Source organism: Phodopus roborovskii, unplaced genomic scaffold (assembly GCF_943737965.1).
Source record: "Phodopus roborovskii unplaced genomic scaffold, PHOROB, whole genome shotgun sequence".
Taxonomy (NCBI): Eukaryota; Metazoa; Chordata; class Mammalia; order Rodentia; family Cricetidae; genus Phodopus; species Phodopus roborovskii.
In genome coordinates, this window is record NW_026126517.1 from 39,926,359 (window position 1) to 39,953,098 (window position 26,740).

At 40.7% G+C, this 26,740-nt stretch overlaps 1 protein-coding gene across 1 annotated transcript in view; it reads right to left on the reverse strand.

Annotated features, from left to right (window-relative positions):
* Iqch (IQ motif containing H) overlaps positions 1–26,740 on the reverse strand; it is a 169,620-nt gene that overhangs the window by 119,773 nt on the left and 23,107 nt on the right. Inside the window, exon 4 of the mRNA XM_051197720.1 lies at positions 23,755–23,871. Coding sequence (XP_051053677.1) covers positions 23,755–23,871 — 117 coding nt within the window. The remainder of the gene's footprint in view (positions 1–23,754; positions 23,872–26,740) is intronic.

The window sequence follows — 26,740 nt, forward strand, 5'->3', positions numbered from 1 at the left end:
TATTACTTCCAAATCTCAAATTCAGAACTTTATTACTTTGTCTAAATCTTCAAAATTAGCTTAGAATCTTTTTAAATAAACAGGGCTACAGCTCAGTAGTAGAGAGCTTGACTAGTGTATGTGTGTGAAGCCCTAGGTTCAGTCCTTAGCACTGGAAATAAAGGAAAAGTGAAAGGCAGAAGCAGCAATCATAGTCCCATGACTCAGAATTTTCAAACAAATCCCATTCTATTCTGTTATTCCAGCATAGATGCTATGTGCTCATTCTAAAGATCCCACCAACCAGAAAGATGGAAATAAAGTTGAAGAAACCACACCAACTTTCATTAGGAGACTCATCTTCCTTGGTATCTTTACAAGGATTGATATACTGATGTATAATAATATGTACATTACATTATTAAATTTAATTTGCATGACTATAATAGAGGAAAGGTCTAAGTTAAAAATATCAAATTGTGTTACTGTTATTGTTGTTATTATCATTACTATTCTTATAAGAGTTTCATGTGGCCTATGCTAGCGTTGAACTTACTATGTAGTTATGACCTTGAACTTCTTGCTGGAGATACAGGCAAGTGCCTCTATGCCTAGTTTATGTGGTGCTTGAAATTGAACTTGGGTTGGTGCATACTAGGCAAGCACCAACAATTTATTAAACCTTAACAAATACTCCTCTACTCCAGAATTCACCTGAAGTAAAGGAGTTTCCTTTACCCATTAGCCATCTGTTTTTTCTCCCCACTCCCCCACCCCCTCTTTTCCAAGACAAGATACAATAGCCCTGGCTGGCTGTCCTGGAACTTCATCTGTAGAGCAGACTGGCCTCAGATTCACAGAGATCTATCTGCCTCTGCCTCTGCCTCTGCCTCCTTGTGGATGGGGCTGAAGATGTGCTCCACCACTGCCCAGAGGCAATTGTTTTTTTCTTTAAGGAGCAGAATAGTAGATATTTCAGGCATGTTCTATGCAGGTTGACTGCCAGAACTGAAAAGTAGTACTGACAGCATATAAACAATGGGGTGAAGCTGACTATGGAGGTATGATTGTCTGAGACCCCCCCAACTGAATATTAAAATGAATGCTCCAGGGATGCTGAAGGGAGGTGGAACCCCTGGGAGATAATTAGGTCATGAGGATGGAGCCTTCAAGTACAGAGTTAGGTCCTTTATGGAAATTATCCCATAGAATGCCTTTCCTTTCCACCATGTGAGAAACAGTGAGATCCTCCAGAGTCAGAAAGCAGGGCCTTTACTAGACAGCAAATCTAAGAACCCTGAGTTTGAACTTCCCAGTCACTACAACTATAAGAAATTGGTTTTTATTGTTAGGTGCCATCAACTCTATGACCTTTTGTTAGTGACTGAATGGTCCCAGATGCTATATTCTGATGAGGCTTCATTCACAGGAAGAGGTGACTAACCCTCAGACAGTAGTTTATAGACTTGTGTTGTACAGCTGAATAAAGCTAATTATGAAAAATGCTAAACTTTTTTAGCCCAAGTTTTTATCATGGATAGTAAGTATAGACTAAGTTCAGAAAAGGGGGCATCAGAGTTCTTGCTGTGCCTATCGCCTTTCTTTCTCCTCTCAATTTCAGATTATTTTTTACATTGTCTAGATTTACAACATTCACATTCTATTTTGATGCTATGGACACTAGTGTTTGCTATACACATAAGTGGGTCTGATGTCACTTTCATGTGATGTCAGCAGTCACTTTCATGGCTCTTCGCCACTAGCGTCCCTTGTTTTTGTTGATAGGCTGCTACCTTGAGCCATCAAATGGATCCATTCAGCCAGTGTTCATGGATATCTTACTCCTTTACATATGAATTACATCTGGGCTCATTATTTCTGATTTCAAAACTGTATGGATAGCACACCACTGTCCGTGATTGTAAATACTGTGAAAGCTAATGCCAGCATGAGTTTCCACTCTTTATAGGTGATTCCTTACTTCTTGGATGTTAAAATATTCTTCATCTTTAAAGTTGAAGCATTTAACTATGCTAAATATTCTAAATCAGTTTTTTTTCTGAGTTTTAGTTTCCTTTACATCATTATTCTGTTCCTTTTTTTTTACTTTGAGAAATTTTTCTTACATCAACAAACATCTCTTTCATTTGCTGGTTCTGTTTAGGGGACACCAAGCATCATCCCATATTGCTTATCTTTGCCTTTCATATTATGGTAACTATTTGTTCTCTAGGGCCTGTTTTATTTTCAAACATGGCATTCCAATTTTGGCTGAGCTCATGGCTCTCCAGTTATGGATAACATTTTCAGTATCCCTGTGATTAAATGGGACATGTGACCAAATTTATGCCAGTCAGATGTGGGGGGTCCCTTGAGGCCACCTCCTCAGAAGGCTTTCTCTAGAGTCTCTTCACCCTTCCCATAAGCTGATGTGTGGGTTAGGGGGACAGCCTCTGCCATAGGAAAAAGACTCCTGTAACCAGTGAAAGGGGAGACAGGAAGAACAGCCAGACTTGGGTTCTCCATGGTGAACTGTTTTGTGAATGAGAAACTTACTTAAGTTGTTGTCCTTTCCCCCCCCCCAGTATTGCAGCAGTGTAGTCTGTACCAGAGTAATGTGCATATTAGCATCTAATTCATTTCTTTTGTATTTTTCTGTGCATATGCTGTGCTTACAGGCTTTCTTCCATGTCAGTATTTCAGTATTCAGCAGTGTCTGTTCTCTTCTTTCTATTTATAGTTTATTTATTAGTTCCATAAAGTATTTTGGTATTCAATTTGTTTCTGTATGTCTGCAATCTCCCTTTTTGTTTTATTCTGCTATTTTATCATCTTGTGGTTGAGCTCTAGTTTTATTTAATTTATGTTATCAAGCTGTGCTATTTATTACATGAAGAAATTATGAAAATCCTTATGTTCTTGAGTTATGATTTTTTTAGACTCTGTCTTTTGTGGCCTAGAGTTCTGTCTTCATCCTCCTTTCCTTTTGTCTGCTGTGAGTGAGATATGAACATGGAGAAAATACAGCAACCATAACCCACACAGGGATTACATCATTCACACCAGCCAGTTAGTTCACCTAGTTGTCCTGCTTGCTACAATGAGGTACGTTCTTGTACTCACATGTGACATGAGAAAATACCACCCTCTGTCCTGTTCTGTCCACTGGCATTTGTTCCATTTACTCAGTGGGACCTCTGTGTGGAAACCTGAGCAACACTCATCTTAAATTTGTTCAGGCTATCCCAGTTTGGAGGAGGAAGAAGTGAGATCTTGTTTCATCTTTTAAATTTGAATGGTCTCAATTATTTCAAACTTTGTATATAAACTAAGAACTTCTATTATTATTTGATATCATAACATTATAAATTTAAAATTCAGCCATATGAAATTCATCCCACTATTTTTCAGAAGGCTAGTGTAAAGAATCAATGAGTGCACATATGGAGAGTTAGGCCATCAGTTTGGTTTGTTTTATTTGACACAGGGTTTCTCTGTAACAGCCTTGCTCTCCTGGAACTCACTTTGTAGGTCAGGCTGGCCTTGAATTCACAGAGATCCACCTGCCTCTGCCTCCCAAGTGCTGGGATCAAAGCCATGTGCTACCATCACCCAGCAGCCATCAGGTGTTTTTCACATCAGAAGTGTGTGTGTGTGTGTGTGTGTGTGTGTGTGTGTGTGTGTGTGTAATATAAACATTGTTTGGATATTTAACATTTACTTTTTTAAAGGCACAAATCATAAGGTCGTCTTTTGACCTTTTGCCAAGTAAACAGTGTGGGCAGCCAGTGGCCCTGAGAAGCCAAGCACATCCAGCCCACTGGAGCCCCTTACCCAAGCTCACCACAGCAGAGCAAACCATTGCCTGCTATCTATTGTCTTTTGCTCCAGAGCTCCATATGCATGACTAGTATGTATTCATTCTTCTGCATTTTCCTTTCTTTTCCTCAGGATTGATTATGAGACTGAACTTCTGTTCATCTTAAGTTTCAAGTTATACTTACAAAAGTAACCATACAGCTTGAGCCTCCAACCTATATTCTCCTCATCCTTAGACTTGCCATTAATTTCTGTCATTCACAGACAAGTTTAAAGGAAACCTCTTTTGGAAAATCACCTCTGATCTCCTTCCCTTCTCTTATTGTGTTTTAACATACAATGTAAGAATCTGTACACTATCCCAGAGGCATTCCTTAATTCAGAGCTCATTTGCTTCTGTCTTACACTTTCATGACCATAGAAAGAGAATTTAAAAAAAAAAATAACAAAACTGTGGCTGGGTGTTTTGGTCACCTGCCACGTAGTCCTAATGCCCTGAGTTTGATCCCCAGGGCCCATAGAAAGGTTAAGGGAGAGAGAACTGACACATGCCACACACAGAGACACAATAATAACAAATAAAAGATTTTAAACTACTTAGAGTTTACTAGAAAATAACAAGTACACAGACATATTAACAATAAATATTTCCTTTTTGATAAGGATAAAGCATGGGAAGACTACACAGTAATCTAGCTATCCTTATGAAATCAGAGCACCTTACAACAAACTCTTCTGAAACTTCAGACATGATGCTTAAAAGGCTATTTGATGGTATCAGTAGAAGCTGAAAACAGCCAGAAACTAGAAAAGAGTTGGCTTTGAAAGAAGGAAACTGCCAATTCAGATTCATTCATGTGTGGTTTCTGACCCAGACATACTTCTCGGAAGTCTGAGAGAGAAAGAGTGGCTGAGAACTAAGGAGTCACACTCTTACTGACATGAGAAGTTGGAGTGTGAAGTTCCAAGCTAACACAATGAGGAGGAATACTAGACATAAAGAATTGGAAGGGGCCAAACTTTGTAAATAAATGCCATATAAATATTTGGTTGACTTCTGAGCCACCCACATATGGAAGAGATTCTTAGGAACTCAGAAAAAAAAAGAAAGAAATAGCTGAAGACTTTAAAAGACTGAACAACGAATTCAGCTGCTACCCCACAAGAACAGAATTTGGAATTTAGGACTTAAATGTAGCCAAATAAATTGCTTACTTAAATTATAATAAAAGTTAGAGAGCAAAGTAGCAGAATATAACGCATCATTTATAATGTACCTAACAATAAAAGTTACTATTTTTACAAAGAAACAAGACAAAGCATTCCAGAGGGAACCAAGAAGGAAAAAGTATAAGGTTTATCTTAATTACACTAATTTCTTTAAAAAAAAAAAAACAGCAACTTCCTCTGAAGCTACCTGTGTATACCTTTAACTGGGTTCAAGCTCATTCCTTCACTGGCCTGGACATTTTCCATGTCCTTTATTCCATACTCTGCTCTTTCTTGCTGTAAATCTGGCTAGAGCACTGAGCAGTAACTGTGCCACAGCTTGGATGCTATACTGTCTTGAAATGTCCTCTGCCAAACAACTTAGTCCACTGCTTTCAAATTCAACCCCATCAAACTTTCAAGACACAGACAGGACATAGTCATATTCTAGCAGAATGTAACACAGATGGCCTCTAGTACATTTCCCAGAATAGGCCTTGCTCCACTCTGAAACCTCACAAGGCACAGCCTTGTGCATTTCTACCACACTTGTGCATCTGTATGTAGAGCTGGATTAACAGTCTCTAGAATATAGTTTGTAAAAAGGGTTTATTATAGTAATAAGATTAATGTCTAGATGACAAGTATATTGCTGTAATTTGCTAATCTTTGGTGTCCTGCAAAGTTAAGAATAGGTGACACCTTGATATAACAAAACACTTCTCTCCAAAGGACCTGAGTACCCACTGGACAGTTTCCTAATGGACACAAACTAACAAAACTCCAAGGGATTTCTGTTGCTAGTTTTTCCTGCTACTGTGATTGTATTTTCCCAGCACTCCAACAGAAATGCTCAGTCAGTAGAGCAATCACCGGAGAAGAACTGCTGCCCATTTCAGCTGTATCATCATAACATCTCACACAAGTGGACAGGCCTACACCTGGGACCACACGTGGGAAAACTAGTTTAAAAGTGCTCCTACCCATTTAGATCTAGGAAAGGCTACAAGTTCACCATTAATCATTACTATCATTGTTATTTGCTTCCTCACTGCAGAGCTGTGCCAGTCTGTACGCATTCTTGTTTAAATACTGGCTGGGGTCATAAGTGAAATGAAGTTTGGTCCTCATTTACCTCATACCAGCAGTTGGGTTGGCACACAGCTGCAGAACTGCTGGGATCCTTTTTATTTAATTTGGCATCCCTTCCTGAGCAGTACTGAGACTTTACTTCAATGACTCCACTGGGCTTTGCCATAATTTCTGCATAACATTGGTAGGGGCTGTGAAGAGATGCCTAAGCAGGGCTGAAGGGGTTGATGCACTCTCCAAGCAGGTGTTTTTGCTGAAGTCAATATAAATAGAAATTGACGCAATATAAAAAGATATTGACCAAATTTAGCAGCGAAGTGGACTTTAAGGAATAGAATTTGACAATCTTAATGCCATGTGCAGGGCTAAGGGTTTGTCCTTTTTGTAGTTTCTCTTAGAATAGCTTTCCTAACATCTGAACTGTGTTGTCAAAACAAAAGCTATCTCGAGTTCTGAGAGGGTCCTTCTTTCTACATGGGTTGATCATGTAGCTGACATTGTTTCTAACATGTAAAATGAAGTCCCAGTATGAAGCATGAAAACAGGTAAGAGTGATGAGGACAGGAGGCATGATGCAGCACCCAGCAATGAGCCGCTGCATGCATCATCCCCTCCAACAAAGCTGACATTTGCAGGGTTGAAGATGGGCAGTTCTGGGAGGAGGAGGGGGCTCCTGGGCTTGCTTAGCCCATCAGTGAGTGACCCTGTCTCAAAAAATAAGATGGAAATGCAATTGAGGAAGATACCCAACATCAGCCTCTGGCCTCCACGTGCACCCAATGGCCACCACTCATGTGACCCACATACATGTACACCCCCAAACATATGTGTTCACATGCACATGTGCACAAATTATTTCTGCAGTCAGAATAGGAGCTTTGCTGTTTTCCATGTCATGGGTTAATGTTCCCAAATTAGAAGGGAAGGACACCAAGGTCACTGTCTCTGTGACCAGTCACTGTCAGACTTTGAGGTCAGGCCCAGAAAGTACCCTTGACATGGCCTGATTCCAGAGCCCAAGTTACAAATGGACAGTGTCTAAGGAATAGAAATAATCTATCCAGAAATCGCAGACATTCAGAACAGAGCCAGAACTGGAGCCTGTATAAACACAGGCTTTTCTTCTGTGCACGCACACACATGAGGCTTGTTAAAAACAACTAAGGTTATAGTAATTTGAACACAGGTTTTTCTTCCATGCACATACACGAGGTTTGTTAATATCAGATAAGGCTACAATGCTTTTAAAAAAAAAGAAGAAGAAGAAAACTTCCTTTGACTAAGCTGAAAACAGTTTTGAGAGTTTTCTCATTTTTTTCTTTCCGTAAAAAAATATTTTAATTTGATCCACCTGGTGTTTTCTTTGGTACAAGGTGCAAGGCTAGGATTCGACCCAATGCTGTTTACCAAGCCTTTCTCCAAGCCATTGGTGGCTTGGCTGGCAAGCCCTCGTCTCCCTGCTGGTTTCCAGGGCCTCCTTTACCACACAGAGGGCAATGTCTGTGCTCACTTTTCTATTCCACTGATCTATTAATTTTCTATCAATAGAGTGTCATTATAATTACTCTAATCCTATGGCGTTTTAGTAAGTGGTATGAAAGGCTCACCTTCATTCTTCATTAGGGAAAGAGGCCTTTTGCTCATTTATTCCTCACCGCAATGAACACTGGCAAGTTGAAAAGAATTAACATCTCACTCAAACAAAATAAAAACTCCTATGAATTTTCATTGGAATGAAAGATTAATTGGATATGAAGATTAATGTTGACAGAACTGCCATGTGCACTGCAGGTATTTCTCCTGCTCAGGAATATGATGCCACATTTCACTTACTCAAGTGTCCTTAGATATGGCTCCTCAAGGTTTTAGAGCTCTGTTCACAAAATTCCTGCACTTTATGTTTTAGTGTCTTTTCTTGGTACAATTGTACTTGACATGAGAAAAAAAAGAGAGAAGGAGAAGGGAGGGAGGAGAGGAAAAAAGAAGAAGAGGGAGGGAAAACAAATCCACCAAAATGTTTCTAATGTCTGTCTCTGTCCTGCCTAGGGCTGAGGGCATATAGCTTTTTGTCTTTTTACCATTGTATCTGTCATATTTTCTTTAGTGACGATGTGAAAAAGTGTCATAATCAGAAAATCATGCATTAGGGACTGAAGGGATAGCTTAGTGGCTAAGAGCACATATTGCTCTTCCAGGGCAGCCAAGTTCAGATCTTAGCACCCTTGTCAGGAGGTACACAGACACTAACTCCAGCCCCAGGGGATCTGATGCCTCTATCCTCCAGAGACCAGAGACACCTGCACTCACACAGTGAACACATAATTTAAAGTAAATTCTTTAAAAGACAATTATGTATTAGAATGACCAAAGCCTTATGTTTGCTTCTTAATGTCAGCTGCTCTGTTAAGCACCTGGACTCTGGGCTCACTCCCAAAGAGCAAAGCCTAGGGTTATGCTATAGCCACCTAAGAAGAGTAGTGTACAGAGCTGAAAGCTGGGAGAGGAGAAATATGTAAAATAGGCCTATGAAACTAGACCCTCCCTGCCTCTTCACACTTCTGTGGAAGCTACTCTAGTCAAATGTTCAATTTGATTATATTAAGTTAAATAAACAATTCAATAAGTACTAACCATGCATAAGTGCTTGGAAAAGACTATAGAGGATATGAAAGTGACAAAAAATGGCCTCTGCCTGTCAGGAGGACTAGCAAGAAAAAAAGATGAGTCAAGTCACTAGTTCATTAAGATATGCTGTGGTAATCTAGGCAAGGGAAAGTTAATTCTACCTAAGAGACATGGGTAGATTCTTTTAAAACTTTTATGTGCATGTATACAAGTGGTGTGTGTGTGTGTGTGTGTGTGTGTGTGTGTGTGTGTGTGTGTGTGTGTGATAGCATGCATGTAAAGGTCAGAGGGCAACTCTTGGAAATCAGTTCTCTCCTGCCAACTTATAGGATCCATAGATGGTGCAACAGGCCTCTACATAAGTATATCTTCTTGATGAGTCATCTGCTGGGCCCTAGCAAGCCCTGGAAGACATGTTTATGATCTAAAAGAGGGACATTCCACAGAAGTAATGAAATGAAGTACATGGCATTCCATTACTTAAATTAAGCTAACATACTACCTCAAAGCTCAGGTCTCAAACCAGTTGTTACTCAGTCATTAGCCAACCCACAGCATGTTTGGGTCTGACCATGTTGGACATCATGCACCTGCCCCCTTAGGAGGTCTAGACAGGAAAATTCCATGGAAAAACATCAGCTCCTCTTATCTCATGGTTTGAATTAATTTGACTCTTTCACTGCTGTCCCAGACAAAAGTAGAGAAATGTCTTTATCATACTTTTTCTTAAGTTCTACAGGGTCTGAGATCATCTGAAGGCAGCCACTGTACATGTCATACCATCACTGTCTAGGCCCTTCAGCAGCTGAACATGGAGGAAGAAGAAGCTATAGTGTGGGTCTTAGGAAACATGGGGAGAGAAACAACATTGCCAGGAGATCTCTCTCAAGAATCCTCTCTGGCACTTTACCTTTCTCATTATCCTGTTGGTTCCAAAGGCTTTCGCATCCTTCAGACAGTGTAGTACTGAGATAGGAAGTAGATTAGTGACTAGCAAACTGTTAACCCTGCCCTAACCCTAATGTTAAGTAGAAAAGTAAGATGCATGATTAATGTGGCCAGCTCTGTGCAGAAAAAACATCCTCCCAAGAGGAATATGGTCATATTATTAAAGACACAGGAGGTCAGCTAAAAGCCAGTGGTCCTTTATAAAAGGGAAAGTATCTGTGCTGGTTTGAATGTTCCCATCAGCTCGTGTATTTGAATGCTTGGTCTCCTGTTGGTGGTGCTGTTTGTGGGACTTTTAGGAGGTGCAGCCCAGCTGGAGGAAGCCCAACACTGGAGGTGGGCTTTGGGAGTTACAGTTTTACCATGCTGCCCATTAGCTCCCTGCTCCTGTATGCAGTAGAGAGGTTGACCTGTGATCTCTCAGCTTCCAGCTCCTGTCACCAGATATTATGGACTCTCCCTCCAGAATTGTAAGCCAAAACCAACTCTTCTCTAAGTTGCTTTTGGTCATGGCATTTTATCACAGCAACAGAGAATACAGAAAAGCCAATAAGGAAGCAATGACCAAAAGCACAGACTCTGACACTAGGTAAGATTCTAATCTGTCTTTCTCCCATTTATCAGTGATATTACTGGATCAAATAACAATTTCTTGAAGCTAAAGGTTCTCCTTTAAAACCTTGTAGATTAGTTTTAGTTTAAATGTATGGGTATTTTGCCTATGTGTGTGTGTGTGTGTGTGTGTGTGTGTGTGTGTGTGTGTGTCTGTGCAGCATGTGTGTCTAGTTCCCACAGAAGCCAGAAGAGAGCATTAGATCCCCTGGAAGTGGACTTACAGAATGTTGTAAGCCATCATGTGGGTTCTGGGAATTGGACCTTGGCCCTCCGGAAGATTAGGCAATGCTCTTAACTGGCTAAGCCATCCATCTCTGCAGCCCCAAGCTGAAGACTCTTTAAACAGTCCAATGGCAGCACCATCACTCATCCCACAGGGTGCTGTCCTATAAGGAGCCCAGCACGACACAATTCACACAGTCAATCAACATAGATCGTAGCTACTTACTATAAAAGCCAAGCCAGAGTCAGATTGCTGTGTCCACACAGCACTTGCTTTCCAGGGGTGGATTCACATCCCTCTGGCTTCAGGTGTGCACACATCACAGGTGTGCACTTCACAAGTGTGCACTTCATAGGTGTACACTTCATAGGTGTGCACTTCACAGGTGTGCACTTCACAGGTGTGCACTTCTCAGGTATGCACACTTCACAGGTGTATTCTTCACAGGTATGCACTCCAAAAATACACATATGATGCTGCTCATTGTGAAGATCTTCTAACTCATGGTCCTTTTATCAGTTTTCTTGCTCACTGGGCAGCCTTCTGCCTGGGCATCCTGCATGGCTCTATAATGAGGATATTCTGTGCTCATCAGATCAGGCCAAGCATTTAGTCTGTTTGACCATTGTAGCTCAAAGTGGCATTCCATTTGTGGTATCAATGAGATAATTAATTCAGACAAAATAAAATTCTAATTCTTTAAGTAAGGGGTTATGCCTTGAGCTACACACACACACACACACACACACACACACACACACACACACACACACACACACACACAACTTTCTAGGGGGCACTAGCTGCCAGCCAACTCCCCAGATGATATCAATATATTATACCCCAAATGTATAGCATCTTCTCTTTCTAAAGGACAGATGTAAATTTGGGGCCTAGAGATTGTCTTCTTTGAACTATACAGGATATATATACATATATATATGTATATATATATATCTTATTTTACATATCGATCCCAGTTCCCTCTCCCTCCCATGCCCCCCAAAACCTCTCCCATCCTGTCCCCCCCACCACTCCACAGAGAGGGTGATGCCTTCCAGGAGGGATCATCAAAATCTGTCAAGTCATTTGGAGTAGGGTCTAGGCCCTCCCTCCTGCCTCTAGGCTAAGGGAGTATCCCTCCATGGGGAATGTGATCCCAAAGTCCTTTTGTACATCCTGGTTCCACTGTCAGAGGTCCCTTAGACTGCCCAGGCCTTCTAACTGAGACCCAGGTTCAGGGGGTCAGAGTTGGTTCAATGATGGTTTCTAGATAATTTTTAATGTGTATGTGCATGCATGACTGTTCATGTGTGTTCATGTTTGTGTAGCTGTACATGTGCACAAGTGCATAGATGCCAGAGGATAACCTTGAGTATTATTACCTTCCTTTGAGATGGGTCTTCCATTAGCTTGAAGATCACCAACTAGGCTGGCTGGCCAGCAAGCCCCAGGGACCCTCCTGTCTCTCCCTCCCCAGATCTAGGGTTATAAACATGTGTCACCACTCCCATTATTTCCACATGGGTTCTGGGATTAAATTCAGGTCCTTTAGGCTTGTGAGGCAAGCACTTTACTGACTAAGCCATCTTCCTAGCCCTATGTAGGGTTTTTAGAATCATCTAAGCAAACATTTTAAAAATCAGGAAGTCTTAGGAAAAACAAAACAAAACATGAACTTCAGAGTTTCTTTTGAAAATCCAGATGTAAAGGGTGGACCTGAATGGGCTGCCTCCTGCAGGAGACCCTAGCTCCAGTACTCCAGCACTATGGAGCTAGTTTGTCATTCACTATCTGCCTAGCCAGGACACCTAAACTATGATTATAATTTTAAATAACATTTTCTAGAGGTTCTTTTAAAGTGGAAGAAAGCCAGAAGTAAAAAGTCTATTTAAAAAGTCTATTTCATGAATATTTTTTCCTTTTCTATTTAGCACAAATAGTCAATATGTTTGAAAACATACCATATTGTGGAAAATAACAGGATGAAGCTAGTCTTCTGAGCACAGCTGGGCATCAGCAGACTGGAGAGAAGGAAGCTGGTGTGAGGTCAGGACAGGGAAGAACCTCACACTGTAACACGGAGGGGGAACTGGCACTCTGGGACGGCAGTGGGAGAGAGAGCAGAGTGGCCCTGGGGAATGAATCACCCACCTTCTTCTCTGTCCTAACTTGTTTACACTACTCCCACCTCAACAAGTCCTGCTTTGGCTGATGCTAGAGGAAGGAATGCCATGTGGAGATGACAGATGGGGTCACAGGTAGAGTCTTTGGCAGCACTGGGCCATGCAGCATTAGGGCAGAAAGAAAGAAAGACAGGTTTGGGAGATAATCTAAGCCATCCTGCTGGAGTGGCTCTTCATATGAGAGGGACAAAGTCTTATGCAAATTGTTAGGGAGTGGGGTGCCTGCAGAACTCTAATTAGGGCGCTTCATGAACATCTAGCAAGTTCAGGAGATAATGTGATTTCACGAAGTACTATTGCTTTATAGCCAAGGGGAGAGGAAATAAAGGGTAATAATCAATGAGGACATCAAGGGGCAGAGACTGTTGAGAAGAATTCTAATGATGCCCTTCAGTGAGAGCAGCTAAGTGATCTAAGTCGGCTGTGTGCCTAAAGCCCTTCCTTTCACAGTCCAGACCGAGACCACACAATTGAATTTCAGAGCCCAGCCAAGGCCGTCCATCATCTCCAAGTGTATCTCTTGGGAAATCTGAGACAATGCTAACTGTCCAACCTGGCCTATATGGGCAGCACTGCTTCTGTTTCTAGAATACACGGCTCCTCGCCAGCTACAAGCAGTCTTATGAGGCTGCTCAGGCAGCCTCCATGCAGCAGCTTCCCCTGTTACTGTTTGTTTGTCCCAGAGGAACTGGCCATTCTAGAAGCATCAAACAAACATTGGCCTGAGGGCTACACAGTCAGGGTTGTGGCCCCTATGGTGACAGAACAAGCCATTTTATATTCTCAGTATAGAAACAAGGCATCATAGTCTGAAGAATGGCTCCAGGGATAAGAACTCACTATGTAACCATAAAGATCTGAGTTTGAATTCCCAAACCTACATGAAAAGCCAGACATGGCCTCGTGTGCCTCTAACACGAGGTTGGGGACAAAGACAGGCTGATCTCAGGGGTACACTGGCTGGCTAGTCCTAGCCAAAACACTGAGCTTTGGTATACTAAAAGATTCTGTCTCCTGACAGAGTGACAGAGAAAGGCCCCGACATTTCTTGAGGCACTGCACACAAAGGCATCCACACACAGAGGCACATGCACACATACAGCACACAGAACACAGAATGCATGGCAGACACATGAACAAAGAAAGAAACAGGCAACTTAATCTTTCAACTAAATGATGGATTTGTATCTTGGTTTGTAGTCCTTGGACTCAGGTCTATGGCTTTCCCCTCTAATGTGCATATGGCTGATTTCAGTCCTTTTCATCTCTACACATTTACACCATATCATTGTTTGGTTATCAAAAGATAATGTGAATCTACTCTCTCTACCCCAGCTTCTAGCCTAATGAGACCCTAACCCTCCAAATAAATATCTTTTGGGTTTACATTAACACGTGACGTGACCCTGAGGCCATGCTTTTAAAGGAAGTATACAGTGAATCATTCCACACTGTGATACTCAGTTCTCTTCTACCAGAGAGGTTTGTAGATGCTAGGAATGCACACTTGAGCTCAAGTGCAGTTTAAACAACAATGGGCTAGGAGACTGGAGAGCACAGCAATAGTATTTATCCATCTCAAGTACCTCTTAGGAGATAATGACCCTGGGCCATGAAACGTGGCTCAGTCAGGACAGTTTCTCTTGTGGCTAATGCCATGAAGCTGCTTGCTGTCTTGGTTAGGTTGCTATTGCTCCTAAGAGACACCATGACCACAGCAACACTTGTAAAGAAAACATTTAATTGGGGTGGCTCGCTTACAGTTTCAGAGGTTCAGTCCATTATCATCACAATGAGGAGTATGGTGGGGAGCATAGTAGACTTGATGCTGGTAACATCTTGATCAAAAGGCAACAGGAAGAGAGCATAGGAAACCTCAAACTCACTCCCATAGTGACATACTTCCTCCTACAAGGCCATACCCTCTCCAACAAAGCCATACTTCCTAATAGCTTCACTCCTATGAGGTCATGGGAGCCAACTACAGTCAAACTACCACACTGTTATTGTTCTTGGTTTCAGCTTTTTGTTTATGTATATGAGTGCTTTGTTTGCATGAAAGTCTGAACATTGAAAGAGAGCACTAGATCCCATTATAGATGGTTGTAAAACATCATATGGTTTCTGAGAATAGAATTCAGGACCTCTGAAAAAGCAGAGAAGATAATGCTCTAAACCACTGAGCCATCTTTAGCCCCATGTTTTAAACAGAGTTCACTGTTTGCACTGCTTGTAATACAAAATCAAACATAATGAGATCAGAGAATGAAGGTTTTTATCCTGTTGTGTTTGTTTGAGGCAAGGTCTCACATTGTAGCCCAAGCTGGCCTCAAGTTTGGATGATCCTCCCACCTCAGCTTCACAAGTGACTAGCTCAGAGTATGAAGTGTGCTATTCTTACTCATCAAAGTACAGTTCTTATAAAAAAAAAAATCTCAAGTTTCTCAAGTTTGCACTGTAGACCATAGATGTATCTTTCCTTTTCTTTCTTTCTCTCTCTCTCTCTCTCTCTCTCTCTCTCTCTCTCTCTCTCTCTCTCTCTCTCTCTCTCTCCCCCTCTCTCTCTCTCCCTTTCTTTCTTTCTTTCTTTCTTTCTTTTTCTTTTCTTTTGGCAGGGGAGAGAGGTTTTACCACTATCAACTACAAACAGTGACTGTTGGGAAATTTAAGTACTTGTCCCTTACAGCTCTCTTCTTCCCCACCCAGCTGTAGAACTCCTGTGCTCTCAAGGTTGATCAAACAAGGTTGTTTTCATAACTTTCCGATGTGCAGTGCCTGTGCCTTGACCCCAGGTGTGGGTGGTGCATGATTTCTTCCTCCTATGCTTATCCCATCCCCTGGCTTGGGTATATAAGCCCATTACTCTCTATAATAAAAGGCAGCAAGCTTGGTTCTCTGGCCCTGTGGGCGCAGCAAGTGACTATTGCATACATGAAGAACACAACTTCCATCCTGGGCATTAAAACAATAGCACAATATGGCAACTTTTGTTTTAGTGCATTCTTTGTCTCGTAGTGAATATTTACACGAAATAAATACTGATCCTAGAGAGATCTAATTAGGGGAAGTCACTTTAGCAGTCTTCTCAGAATAATGTTTTATAAATGTATGAAATGAAATGCAGAGAAAAGCAAGCCAGGTTTGGTGATGCACACTTGTAATCCTAGCATTTGGGAGATGGAGGCAGGAGGACAAGAGTTTAAGGCCAGCTTGGGCTACACAAGATCTGTCTTAAAAACAAACTAATTATTTAATGATTATTATTAATAAACAGTATTTAATAATAGAATAAACAGAAGCTGATTATATTGAAATATAATTATCTGTAGTTCCCTCGTGCATAAACTCTACCAAATATGACTGCCCCCTATGTGCGCGTGCGTGTAAGCACTCAAGTGTGTGAGTGTGTTGACTTAGGCTCCTGTATCTACCTAGTTTTTAGTTCTTCAAAGTAGTGGTATGAGGTCAAGAACATTTCCTCTTAGCATGGAGTCAAATGCTCAGGTCTAAAACCTCAGGCACAGATTGAAAAGTGGGTCACTTAAGGGAGTGGGCCCAGTCCTGACAGCAGGCTGCTACTGGTACGGAGTGAATATGGAGCAGCGCAAAGGGTCCTTTCTGGACTGCTGCCCCACCCCCAGTCTTCCTTCTCCCTGTCCACTCATGCTTGAAATCCCTCAGTAGAGCCTCACTCCTTCGTTTTAATTAAATACAGGATTTACTCTTGTGAAAAAGAAAATACACAGGGGAGAGGTAAAACTCCATGCCAAAGGTTCTCACATTTATTTCTAGTAGTAGACCCTGTGTTCCACTGCAAAAAAATAAAAGGCTGATATGCAAATAAATGTGAATGTCATAAGAATTTAGCATAATTTTCTGTTGGCTTTCATGTGTTTAAAAATAGGAGCACATAACATATTGTACATATGTATACTTCTTATGTAAATACTCATATATCTCACTTAGATGGTATATAATAAAATACATCTACATGAGTATCAGTCCATATTGGGAATCATGAAGATGTTTTGATGAAGGTAAATTATAAATTCAAGAACTGTAAGTAGTAACTGTAGTGTTATAGTTTGCCTATATTTTATTTATGTATTTTATTTTGCCTGCACAAGATGAAAAATAAATCTCAGTGTGAAAAGACAAATCATTTTAAATAGCTAGTAATTTATTATGACACTATAGTCTCGGGACTCCCTTTAGCTAAAATGATCCAGACACTCTGAAGAATAGTAGGGAATTTTATTTTAAGATAGAATCCCTAACATCTAGTAACTGCTCCTATTCCTTAACAGCTAAGCATCTGTTGGTAGACTCAATAGGGAGCCCTGAGGAGTGGATTCCACAATAAATTTGAGTCCTGATCATCCTGCCTTACTGGATAGCCTTAGACAAGTGGTGTGGCCTTCTCAGCTTCCTCATCTGCAAAGTGGTCATATAAATGGTATATATTCTCTAGGTACAAAAGTTAAATAAGATAGCATGCATCAGGCATTTAGCGCCATATTTTATACAATCTAATTTGTTAGGGAGATTAACTATACATTTTGAAATGGTGTTTAATTTTTGGTTGATATCTGCCATGATCAATAAATTAACAATTTTATCCTAGACTACAAAATAAAGCAGTGACTAATTTCAGATCGCAGAGCAGCAGCCTAACCCGAGCAGGGAGGCCATGTTTCATGTCTGTCATGGTGCTCTAAGGCTTGTGGCTGGAGCTGTGAAGTCAACTACACTGTGCCAAAGCAGGCAGCAGAGGACCTTCCCAGCTTTTAACTGCAATACTCCTAGTAGTTGTAGTGTTCTGGTAGTCCTGATAATCAGTTTGCACAGATCTCCTAGGGGTCAGGCCTTGATATGAAAATTGTCTTTTTATATTTAAAAAAAACTTACTTATTTCATGCATATGAATGTCTTGTCTACATGGATGCATGTACAGTACATGTGTGACAGAGGTCAAAAGAGGGCATTGGATCCATTGGAACTGGACTTAGAGATGGATGTGAGCCATGATGTGTGCTGGGAACTGAACCTGGGTCTTCTACAAGAATGAGTGCTCTTAACTGCCAAGCCATTTCTCTAACCCTCAAAATGAGCTTTTTCAAACTTTGTTTATTCATACATATGACTATCACAGAAATCCATATGAGCACATCTGAATTTTCCACATATGACCAGTGAAAAGCTACAATTTATTTGATGAAAAGAAACTTGTAGGAAATTCACCTGTGCACACTTATGCACTAGCATGGTGGTCTAGTGCATTATCATCTGGTATCTAACTTAAATAATAAGCATGTTGTTCTGTGCTGTACTTTAAAGTATTTCTCATAAAATAAGCTATGACTTAAATGTCCACAACCTCTTTAAAACTCACTGTAGTTTTCTGCTGCAATTTGGAAACCAGAGCAGTAGGCCCTGTGCCCTCATTATGCTAGAGGGTAAAGGGAGTTGAATCCGATTCTTTTCTGTGAAGAAGGGAGAAGCACAGGTGGAAGAGTGGGAAGGAACTAGATTGTTAATGCTAATTCATTTCTCAGAAAGGCGAGAGTCTTATTGGGCATTTATTACCTGCCAGCAGTGTGAGGATAGTCTCTGCAATCCCCATAACAGCTGTACCTAGTAGGCATCATTATCCTGGCTTTGCACAAGAAGCTAAGGGACTCAGGAGGTTAATTTGCTTACCTGCGGGTTCAAGAATAGACCCACACTCTGTCCCACTTGACCCCAAGCCCTTTCCACCGTACCACTTGCCACCCCATCTAGCTTGCCTCCCCCATAAAACAGATAGGAGAATGGCCAAGCTATCGTGACATTCATGGAAACAGCTAGGCAGTGGCAAAGCTGTATTGTGAATCCAGGAGCAGGGTCATTTCACTAGGAAAAACAATCAGGTGACCCCTTAGGAGGAGACTTTGGACAACCAGGCTACCTGTGACTGGCAAAATCAGGACTTCACTTTGGCACTGAAGCTACACAGTTTCAAAACAGAGTGAGCCAGCCCTCTCCTAAGTAAAACTAGAGAGCCCTCTCCTAAGTAGGATGAGAGAGCAAGCCAGCCCTCTCCTAAGCACCTGTTGTGTGTGAAGCATTGCTCAGTGCAGTGGATGATTTGAAAAACGCATAAACAAGGTCCTCATCCTCATATTTGTATAGGAAAGAAAACATGATCACATGAAATATTAAATAATATCACTGGAACAGCCCTCAACAGTCTATTGCCCTCCCTTAGTCCGACTCCACTCTAAAATATAAAAATTTTAAATGATAGTATGAAACAATAGTACAATATAGTATTGAGGATTGCTAATAGTAAGAACTAATGTTTTCAGAGCAGTTTTTTTGTTTTGTTTTGGTTTGGTTTTTTTGCAGTTTAATTCACTTGTGTCTCAATACCATCCTACATGATAGACACAATTGTAGTGTATCCTTTGTATGAGGAAATAGAGGTTGTCTCCAGGACATCCCCCATCTAGTGAGATTCTGGCAGTGTGACCCAGAATCACCACACTAAGTGCTAAGCAGTGCTATGAGTCCAACATAGGATTGGCTGGGGAATGCACATAGGCTCTCACCCCCACCCCCCAAAAAACATTAAACGGCAGGATTTGAAAGAAATGATTTTTTTTAAGTCACTACAGCTTGGCATTTTATGAACATTATTGATGAGGGTACCGCCTCCAATGGCTTCTGCATGCTCCTCCAACAGTGGAGTTTTGTGAAGGAGCAGAACACCAGCTAGTGCCACATCGAGTTCCTTAGATGGCCCATTGTTCCAAGAACTGCAGTAGTGTATACAGACAGCACATCGCCACTACCACCGCAGCCATATTGTTGGGGTACACTTTACAGCTTGTATTGGGAGGCAGACTTTCAAAAAGCACTCTCTGGACAACCTCTAGAGGAGGCTGTCTGCAGCTGCCAGAGGTGGGGACGCTGTGCATGCCATTGCAGTCCTTGTGTAATAGCTGTGTGTCATAAATAGAATGTGGCATTTCAGAATGTCTTTAAAGCTACTTCCTTTTGTTAGACTAATTTAATTTACCAAATGCTCCTGGGGAAAGGGGAGGGGACCAAGATGCTGACTCCACATTTCCTGGGGGGGGGAAAGTCACCATTTCCTTAAAAAACAAAACAAAAACAAACAAACAAACAAAAAACCCTTCTCTCAGTGAAATTACATCCGATTGTCATCTGCTGGCTCCCTCAAACTCTACCTCTGTCAAAATCCTGCCCCGGCAGGTGTGGGAAGAATAGATGGCGAACTTGAATGAATACCCACATCTGTTTTTGGAAAGGGGGAACAGAAGCAGCACAGAAGGAAGGAAGAGAGATAATTGCTGGCTTGGACTACAATGCATTTTACTTGTGGGCAGAGGGCCAGCGTACAGCAGGCAAAATATGCAGGCCCATCTTATTGGAATTCAAGGGTGGGCCTCCGTTCCTGTCCGGAGACAGCTGTAAACCAGCAGCCCATGGCATCACAATCAGGCACAGAGTTTTGTCAAGGAATGCTGATATGGACAGAAGCAGCTTTGCCGGCTTCGCCTGCACCCCTGCTTGCTGCAGTGACAGTCAATCTCTGATTCCAGATGACAAGAACTGGATAAAAACTTCAAACAAATGGTGACCTTTCCAAAGATTAATTTGTTTACCAACAAAATGTCCCCTCTTTGTCATCTGAAATGGGGGTGACCTTCACTTTGCCACATCTAGGCTAGAAGGATGCTGACTGTAGTCATCTGTTAAGTTAACTCCATCTCAGCAATTATTCCCTTTTTTATTTTTAGTGACAAGAAGGGTTTATTAATTCACTCTGCTTCTTGTTATGGTTTATAAATGCAACAAGCTCGTTCTGAATTACTGCAGTGTAACATCAATTTGTTTAAATCTAATTCTGCTACCGTTGCCAAATTATGTTGTGACTGTAATTGTGGCCATATGCATGGACTTAAAACACAATCATGTTTTGAAATCACCCCACCCCCGCTTGTGGTACTTCTTCTAATCATTTGACATTAACACAATTGCCTCACTTTCCATTACTTTATCATTTCAGAAATGATTGTGCTTTCAGTGGGGAGAGATTGCTCTGCACACCCTGAGTGAAACAGTAAAGAATGAAGCTATGATTTGTGAAGTGTGGTTGCTACCCAACCAAGTTAGTGAAAAGCCCTGTATAACGTACGAGTCATAAAGCCTGAAAGTCATCACAGCATTAAATCCAACCTCATGAATAAATAAAAGGTTCTAAGTTTACATAGCATTATATATTTATTTATTTGGAAAGTGGGACCAAAGAATGGTATAATTCTCCAGCAACTCATAGCTTGCCAACAAGAAAAATGTTTTTATGATTCTTTTCTAGGTCATAACAGTTGTAATCAGAGTTATTTGTGCAGCAATTCACAGCGATGTTTTGTTTGGCTATTTTGTTATGCATTCATAATCGTTCTTTTAAAATTCATGTTAACAGTTACATGTTTCAAGCCTTTTAAGAAACCCTCTTTATTTGAAAAAAATAAATCAAAGTCAAATTTTCACTGATTTTCAGTGCATCGCACTGTAAGGCCTGACTGGAACGAGATGCTGTGAGCGGGCAAGAGCAGTGCCAGGGCTTGCCTCTCCACCTCCCGCCTTTCCATCTCCCCGCCCCACCCCAAAGAACCCAACTAATGCGTGGGACAGGGTTGTTCAGCTTTTACTTGGTGCATTTAAGATCCTAAACTCATTAGTGGTTTTGCACTCAGTGCTTTTTTCAGAAATTGATTTTTATCTAAAAAGGATCACAGAAAATATTCTAAAGGCAAGTTCTGTGATTGTATGGTGTCACATGTGTACGTGTATGTGCGTGCATGCATGCATGCATGTATGTATGTATGTGTGAATGTGTGTGTGTTTAACAAATCAAGATCTTCCATTAGGTCCTTGAGATGAGGAAGGAAACACCTCCTCATTAGATGGGAAATATCACCAGCTTTAAGGAACTAATAATGTAAACTGACTATGTGTTCGTATTTGCTTGTGAAAAAATGCCTGAATTATTTGCAGGCCTTTGACAAGCTGTTCAAGTTGCACAGACATAAGGTGCCACCTGACCCTCAGCAGCCCGGCAGCCTCCCCGCCCTGAGTATGAAGAAGTGCTCTGAAATCAGCCTTGCTGCTGCTCCTCTAGTTAAATGATGGCCACAGTTTGGGTAGGTGCTTTTAAAAATATACATACATATATATATATATATATATATATATATATATATACATATGTATATATATATATATGTATGAGGTGAATTCCAGCTGTATTTTACCTCTAGATGTACTACATTGTTGTTTAAAAGCAGATAACTATTTCCCTCAAAAAAGAGCTTTATGAGCAATTCCTCCATTTCATAAATCCAAACAAAACTGTCTCTCTAGTGGCATCTAATATACAGACCAACATAAAATAGTTTGATAAACTATTTGTACAGAAAAGCCAATAGTTTGATTAAAATCTACACAATGTATGTCCAATTTTAAAGTGGCTTGCTGCCGATTTTCATGAGGTCATTTTCATTAAAAGGATCTTTAATATCATAAATGAGTATACGTTATTAACATGTCACATGGGGCAGTGAGCATTCTCAAACAGTCACTGCCCCCAGTGTCACAGGCACAATACCCAAGCTACTCATTCTACTTGTAAATTACTAAAAATATAACAAACAGCTAAGATTACATCCTAAAGTTAGAACTGCTTTGAATTCCTTATTTAAGTCTGAATGTTGGAGTCACAAAACAAAGCAAAATCCCCATGTCTCTCTGCAGACCTCTAGAAATGTCTGTCCTCATCAGAAAGTTTGTGTGCCATCCGGCAGTTGCCCCAGGCTGCAAAGCCGCAGCACTCCACCAGATAAGCCAATATTAATTCTAGGCAGAGGAGGAAAACCAACAACAACAAAAGAGAAATCTGCTGCTGCCTGGACAGCCAGAGAAGTAATATTTTTACTTCAAGGGCTTTGGGGCTCCTGGGATGCAGATAAAAACCTCTTCACATTATTCACACTGACATTCTAAATAAAGTTCCAACAGGAATAAAAATATCTAACTTTGTGCCTATTTCTTTGAATAGAAAATATTTCTAGGAGAAAGTGCTCTTAATCCAAACCTGTAAGGATAATATAAAGTGAATTCAGAGGCCAGGAGTGCTGAGGGTCACCTAGGCAGTTGAAAAATAGGGGAAACTTGGATGATTTAGGTTGGGATAATTAAGCAAATTAAGAACAGTTTGACAAATTTAATCCTAAAGTTAATCTGCCCTTCGTTGCAATTTCACTAAAATACACTTTTAAGAGCACTAAAAGGAGCCAACAATTATAAATGTATTTTCAAACTACATAGATTTCATTTTAGGAATGGTTTTTTGTATTAGAAATGATGTCAAATAGTTTCCTAGTTAGAGCAGAGCACAACTCCTAAATGTCCCAGGAAACCCACAGCACAGGAAGAGGCCAGTCCTCCCTCCAAAGCACCTCAGCCCCAAGCCAGCAGCAATGGGGTGCAGGCTGTCAGGCTGCATGTGATGGCTTTGCCTCCAGCACTTTGCTGCAGTAGGAGATGCTGCCGCACTGGCTTCGGGTTGGGAATTCTTGCTTATGTGTTGCCACTGGGGTGTGCCACTGGGAAGGAAGATGCTGTGGGATAGTTTCCCTTTGTTTTTTTTCTAGTGGTAAGCCTACTGGGCAAACTATCCTAAATTCCTCCACTAATTCTTTTTGCTGTTAATTTTCCCCTCTCCCTGTTAAATTATGCCACTAGCTCATTCAAAGAGTTATCAATCACAACGAAAAATCAGAATGAGCTACAAAGAGATCTTTTAAAATAAGTCTACCTCTTTCATAATCATTACTAATTACATCAGAATGAAAGACACTTCATTTTTTAAAAAATCCCAAGGACAAAATAATCAGTCCTACTTTAAAATCTGCATTCTATCTTACACCACTAATAAGTGTCTTGAAGCGTTTTTAAATTAAGAGTTTGCTGGAGCAGCTCATTACTTACGTGTGCTTTTCTCTGGTTAATATATGGCAAACTGATCCCATAGTTCTCATTTACAGCAGCTCTGTGGTGCGTGTTCTCTGGATCTTGCATGATCTTTACATTCAAGTCTGTCTTTGGCTGGAACAAAGAAACAATGAAACTTTTAATGTAAAATAAACAAACATGCTTACTAACATTTTATATCCTTGGAGGATTATAAAATTCTTGGAAAATAAGGAGTTCAATGCAATACTCACTGGGGAAAAAAAATGGATCTTATATTTAGGCTGCTAATTGATCCCTTTTATTCAGAGAAAAGGAAGATTTTCCTCTGTGTGTTCTGTTTGTGCACAAGTATATCCTCAGACACCATTAATTTACTCAAAACATAATGCTCCATGTCAACCAGGATGGACAAAGGACAAGCAGGAATCTCTCATCTCAATTTATTTCAGGCTTTCCAGGTCAAGGACTTAGTGAATAAAATCTATACTCCAGACACACAGGTAGAGGGCTCTCTTGGTCTGTTAATGTGGCTGCATTCCTCTGGGGACATTACAGGTTTTGTTTTGGACATGATGAATTTTTACCACACCAACTGTTTATGTATCTGCAGAGATTTTAGCATTTTCATGGGGTGGGGGAGCATCTTGTTCCAATGACCTGTTGTTCAGAATGGCAGTGGTGGAGGACATTGGAAGGATGCACAAGATCTAGGTGACCACCCTAGCCAGGACTGCTGGGTGGGACTCAGCAAAGTCACTTTACTTCTCTGCAAGTCAGCCATTTGCTTCTCAAGGGCAGTAGCTGGGTATGATGCCCTCACGAGGTGCTGCCCTGAGCATCCACAGTCTATGACTTCAGGTTAAAAAGAGAGTTGGCACTTAGCATCACATGTGACATGTTGTATGACTTTTGTCCCACAATATATTTTACAGACCTGTGGTTATGTTCACAAAGCTAAGCCAGCTCAGTGCTGTCTAGTTCCAGAACATTTTTATCTTCCCCAAATGAGGCCTTGCACTCACTAGCAATCACTCCCTAGTCCTACTGCCCCATGTCCCAGCAGCCACTAGGACACTTTCTGTCTCTACTCATAACTAACTCTATTCTGGACATTTTGTACAAATAGGAGCACAGTATCTGGACTTTGTTTACTTTTAAGGGACCTTGGCACTGGGAACAACTAGAAAATTTGATTTGTGTTCAATCAAATATTTTAGTTCAGAGGGTGATTGGGAGAAAGTGGTTGCAGTAACCCAACAGACAGCTCCAGAGTTCACATATTTCTTCCAACTTAAGCATTTATAAAAATACTGAGGTCAGTGTGGGGAGAAAGGCTACAAAAAGAATAAAGGGACCGATCTTGTCAGGATGAGGCTGTTCCTAACATGTGCTCCACACATCCCTCTGTTTTTCATCGTTCTTGAATAACCAAACCTCCAAATAACCATCCTCAACTGCCCTCCATATTTAACCTATCTGAAAACACATGTCACAAAGCAGGCATGTCTTGTGGCTTTCTCCTTTAAGTACATGTGGTAACAGAAGTAACGTAAAGCCCAGTTACAGATGGTTTTCCTTCTGTGGCTAGCCCACACTCACGGCACTCCTCCAGTGTTTTAGCCGAGAGCTGAGTACCTTTTTTTAAAATTGAAATTAATACCTGCACATAACTTTTTCCTCCTTAATTAAACTTTCAGGATAATTTCCATCCTACCAAGGATCAGGAAATTGCTAATATGTATTATATCGATTGGTTGCGGTTTCTGTAATTAGGATGTTTTAAAAATGTGGATGGTGGATACAATTGATGGTAATGGCTTCATCTATCATGTCTCAGCTTTGTTAGAACTTTTAATTCTAGGATCCCTGGCTCAGTGGACCAGACAGTCTTTCTTAGTTTTATTATGCTCCATCAACTTTGAGTGGTATAGGGCTGGCTTGGGGAAGAGGTGTCCAGGGTTTCTGTGAGTTTCAGCAGTAAGACCCAGTTCTTCTCTGCCCTATTTTACATTTCTGGGGCACAGATATCTGGAAGCAAATCACCACACAAACAGAAATGGTAGATTAGAATACTGACTCTTACTGTGAGCTCCTAGAACAATGATCCTAAAACTATTAGTAGTCTCATGTTTACCATACTGACACTAATTCATAAGTTTATCAAAATGTAATACACAGCCTGAATGATTTGGTTTCCCTTTTAAAATACTGGATTCTGAGCATGGTGACACATGCCTATAATCCTAACATTTGGGAGGTGGAGACAGAAAGATTAGAAATTCAAGGCCAGCCTTGGCTACATAAAAACTTGTCTCAAGAACAATAAAATAATATAAAAACAAATACTGCCAGTGAGATGGCTCAGTGGGTAAACACACTTGCTGCCAAGCCTTACAATTTGAGTTCCATCTCCAGGTCCCACATGTGGGAGGAGAGAACCAGCCTCTGAGTGTTGTCCTCTGACCTTCACACAAGCACACGCTCATAAATGAATGATTGAGTGAAAATGAAAACTAAGTAAAAAATATTTATCAGGTTGGGGATGTAGCTCAGTGGTAGGCAACTTGCCTAGCATGTGAGAGGCTCTGGGTTTGATGAATAAAATACTGAAGATGGCTTCACTGAAAGTCATGGTCAAATAGATTCAGTGCTTAAATCTGTTGTATAGTCTGTAGTGTGTTCTACTTACCTGCTTAGGTTGTATTGTCAAATCCAATAATAAGCACTTATTTTTCTAAGAAAAACAATTATAGATTTAAAAACCAAAAGGAAATTAATCATCCCATTAGGCAAAAAAGCCACTCTGGAAGATGCTCTCTTACCGTCAGTAACAGAAATATCAGACATTTTCTTCAATTGGTCAAGAAAAGGCAGCAATTTCTTTAATCTATTTTGAGTCACTAAACAATCTAAAATTTGCATTCTCTCCTTTTGATAGTAATTACAAGCAGATATATCAAATGTGACTCTCATTTAGACTTTGGTTTGTAAGAACAAAACT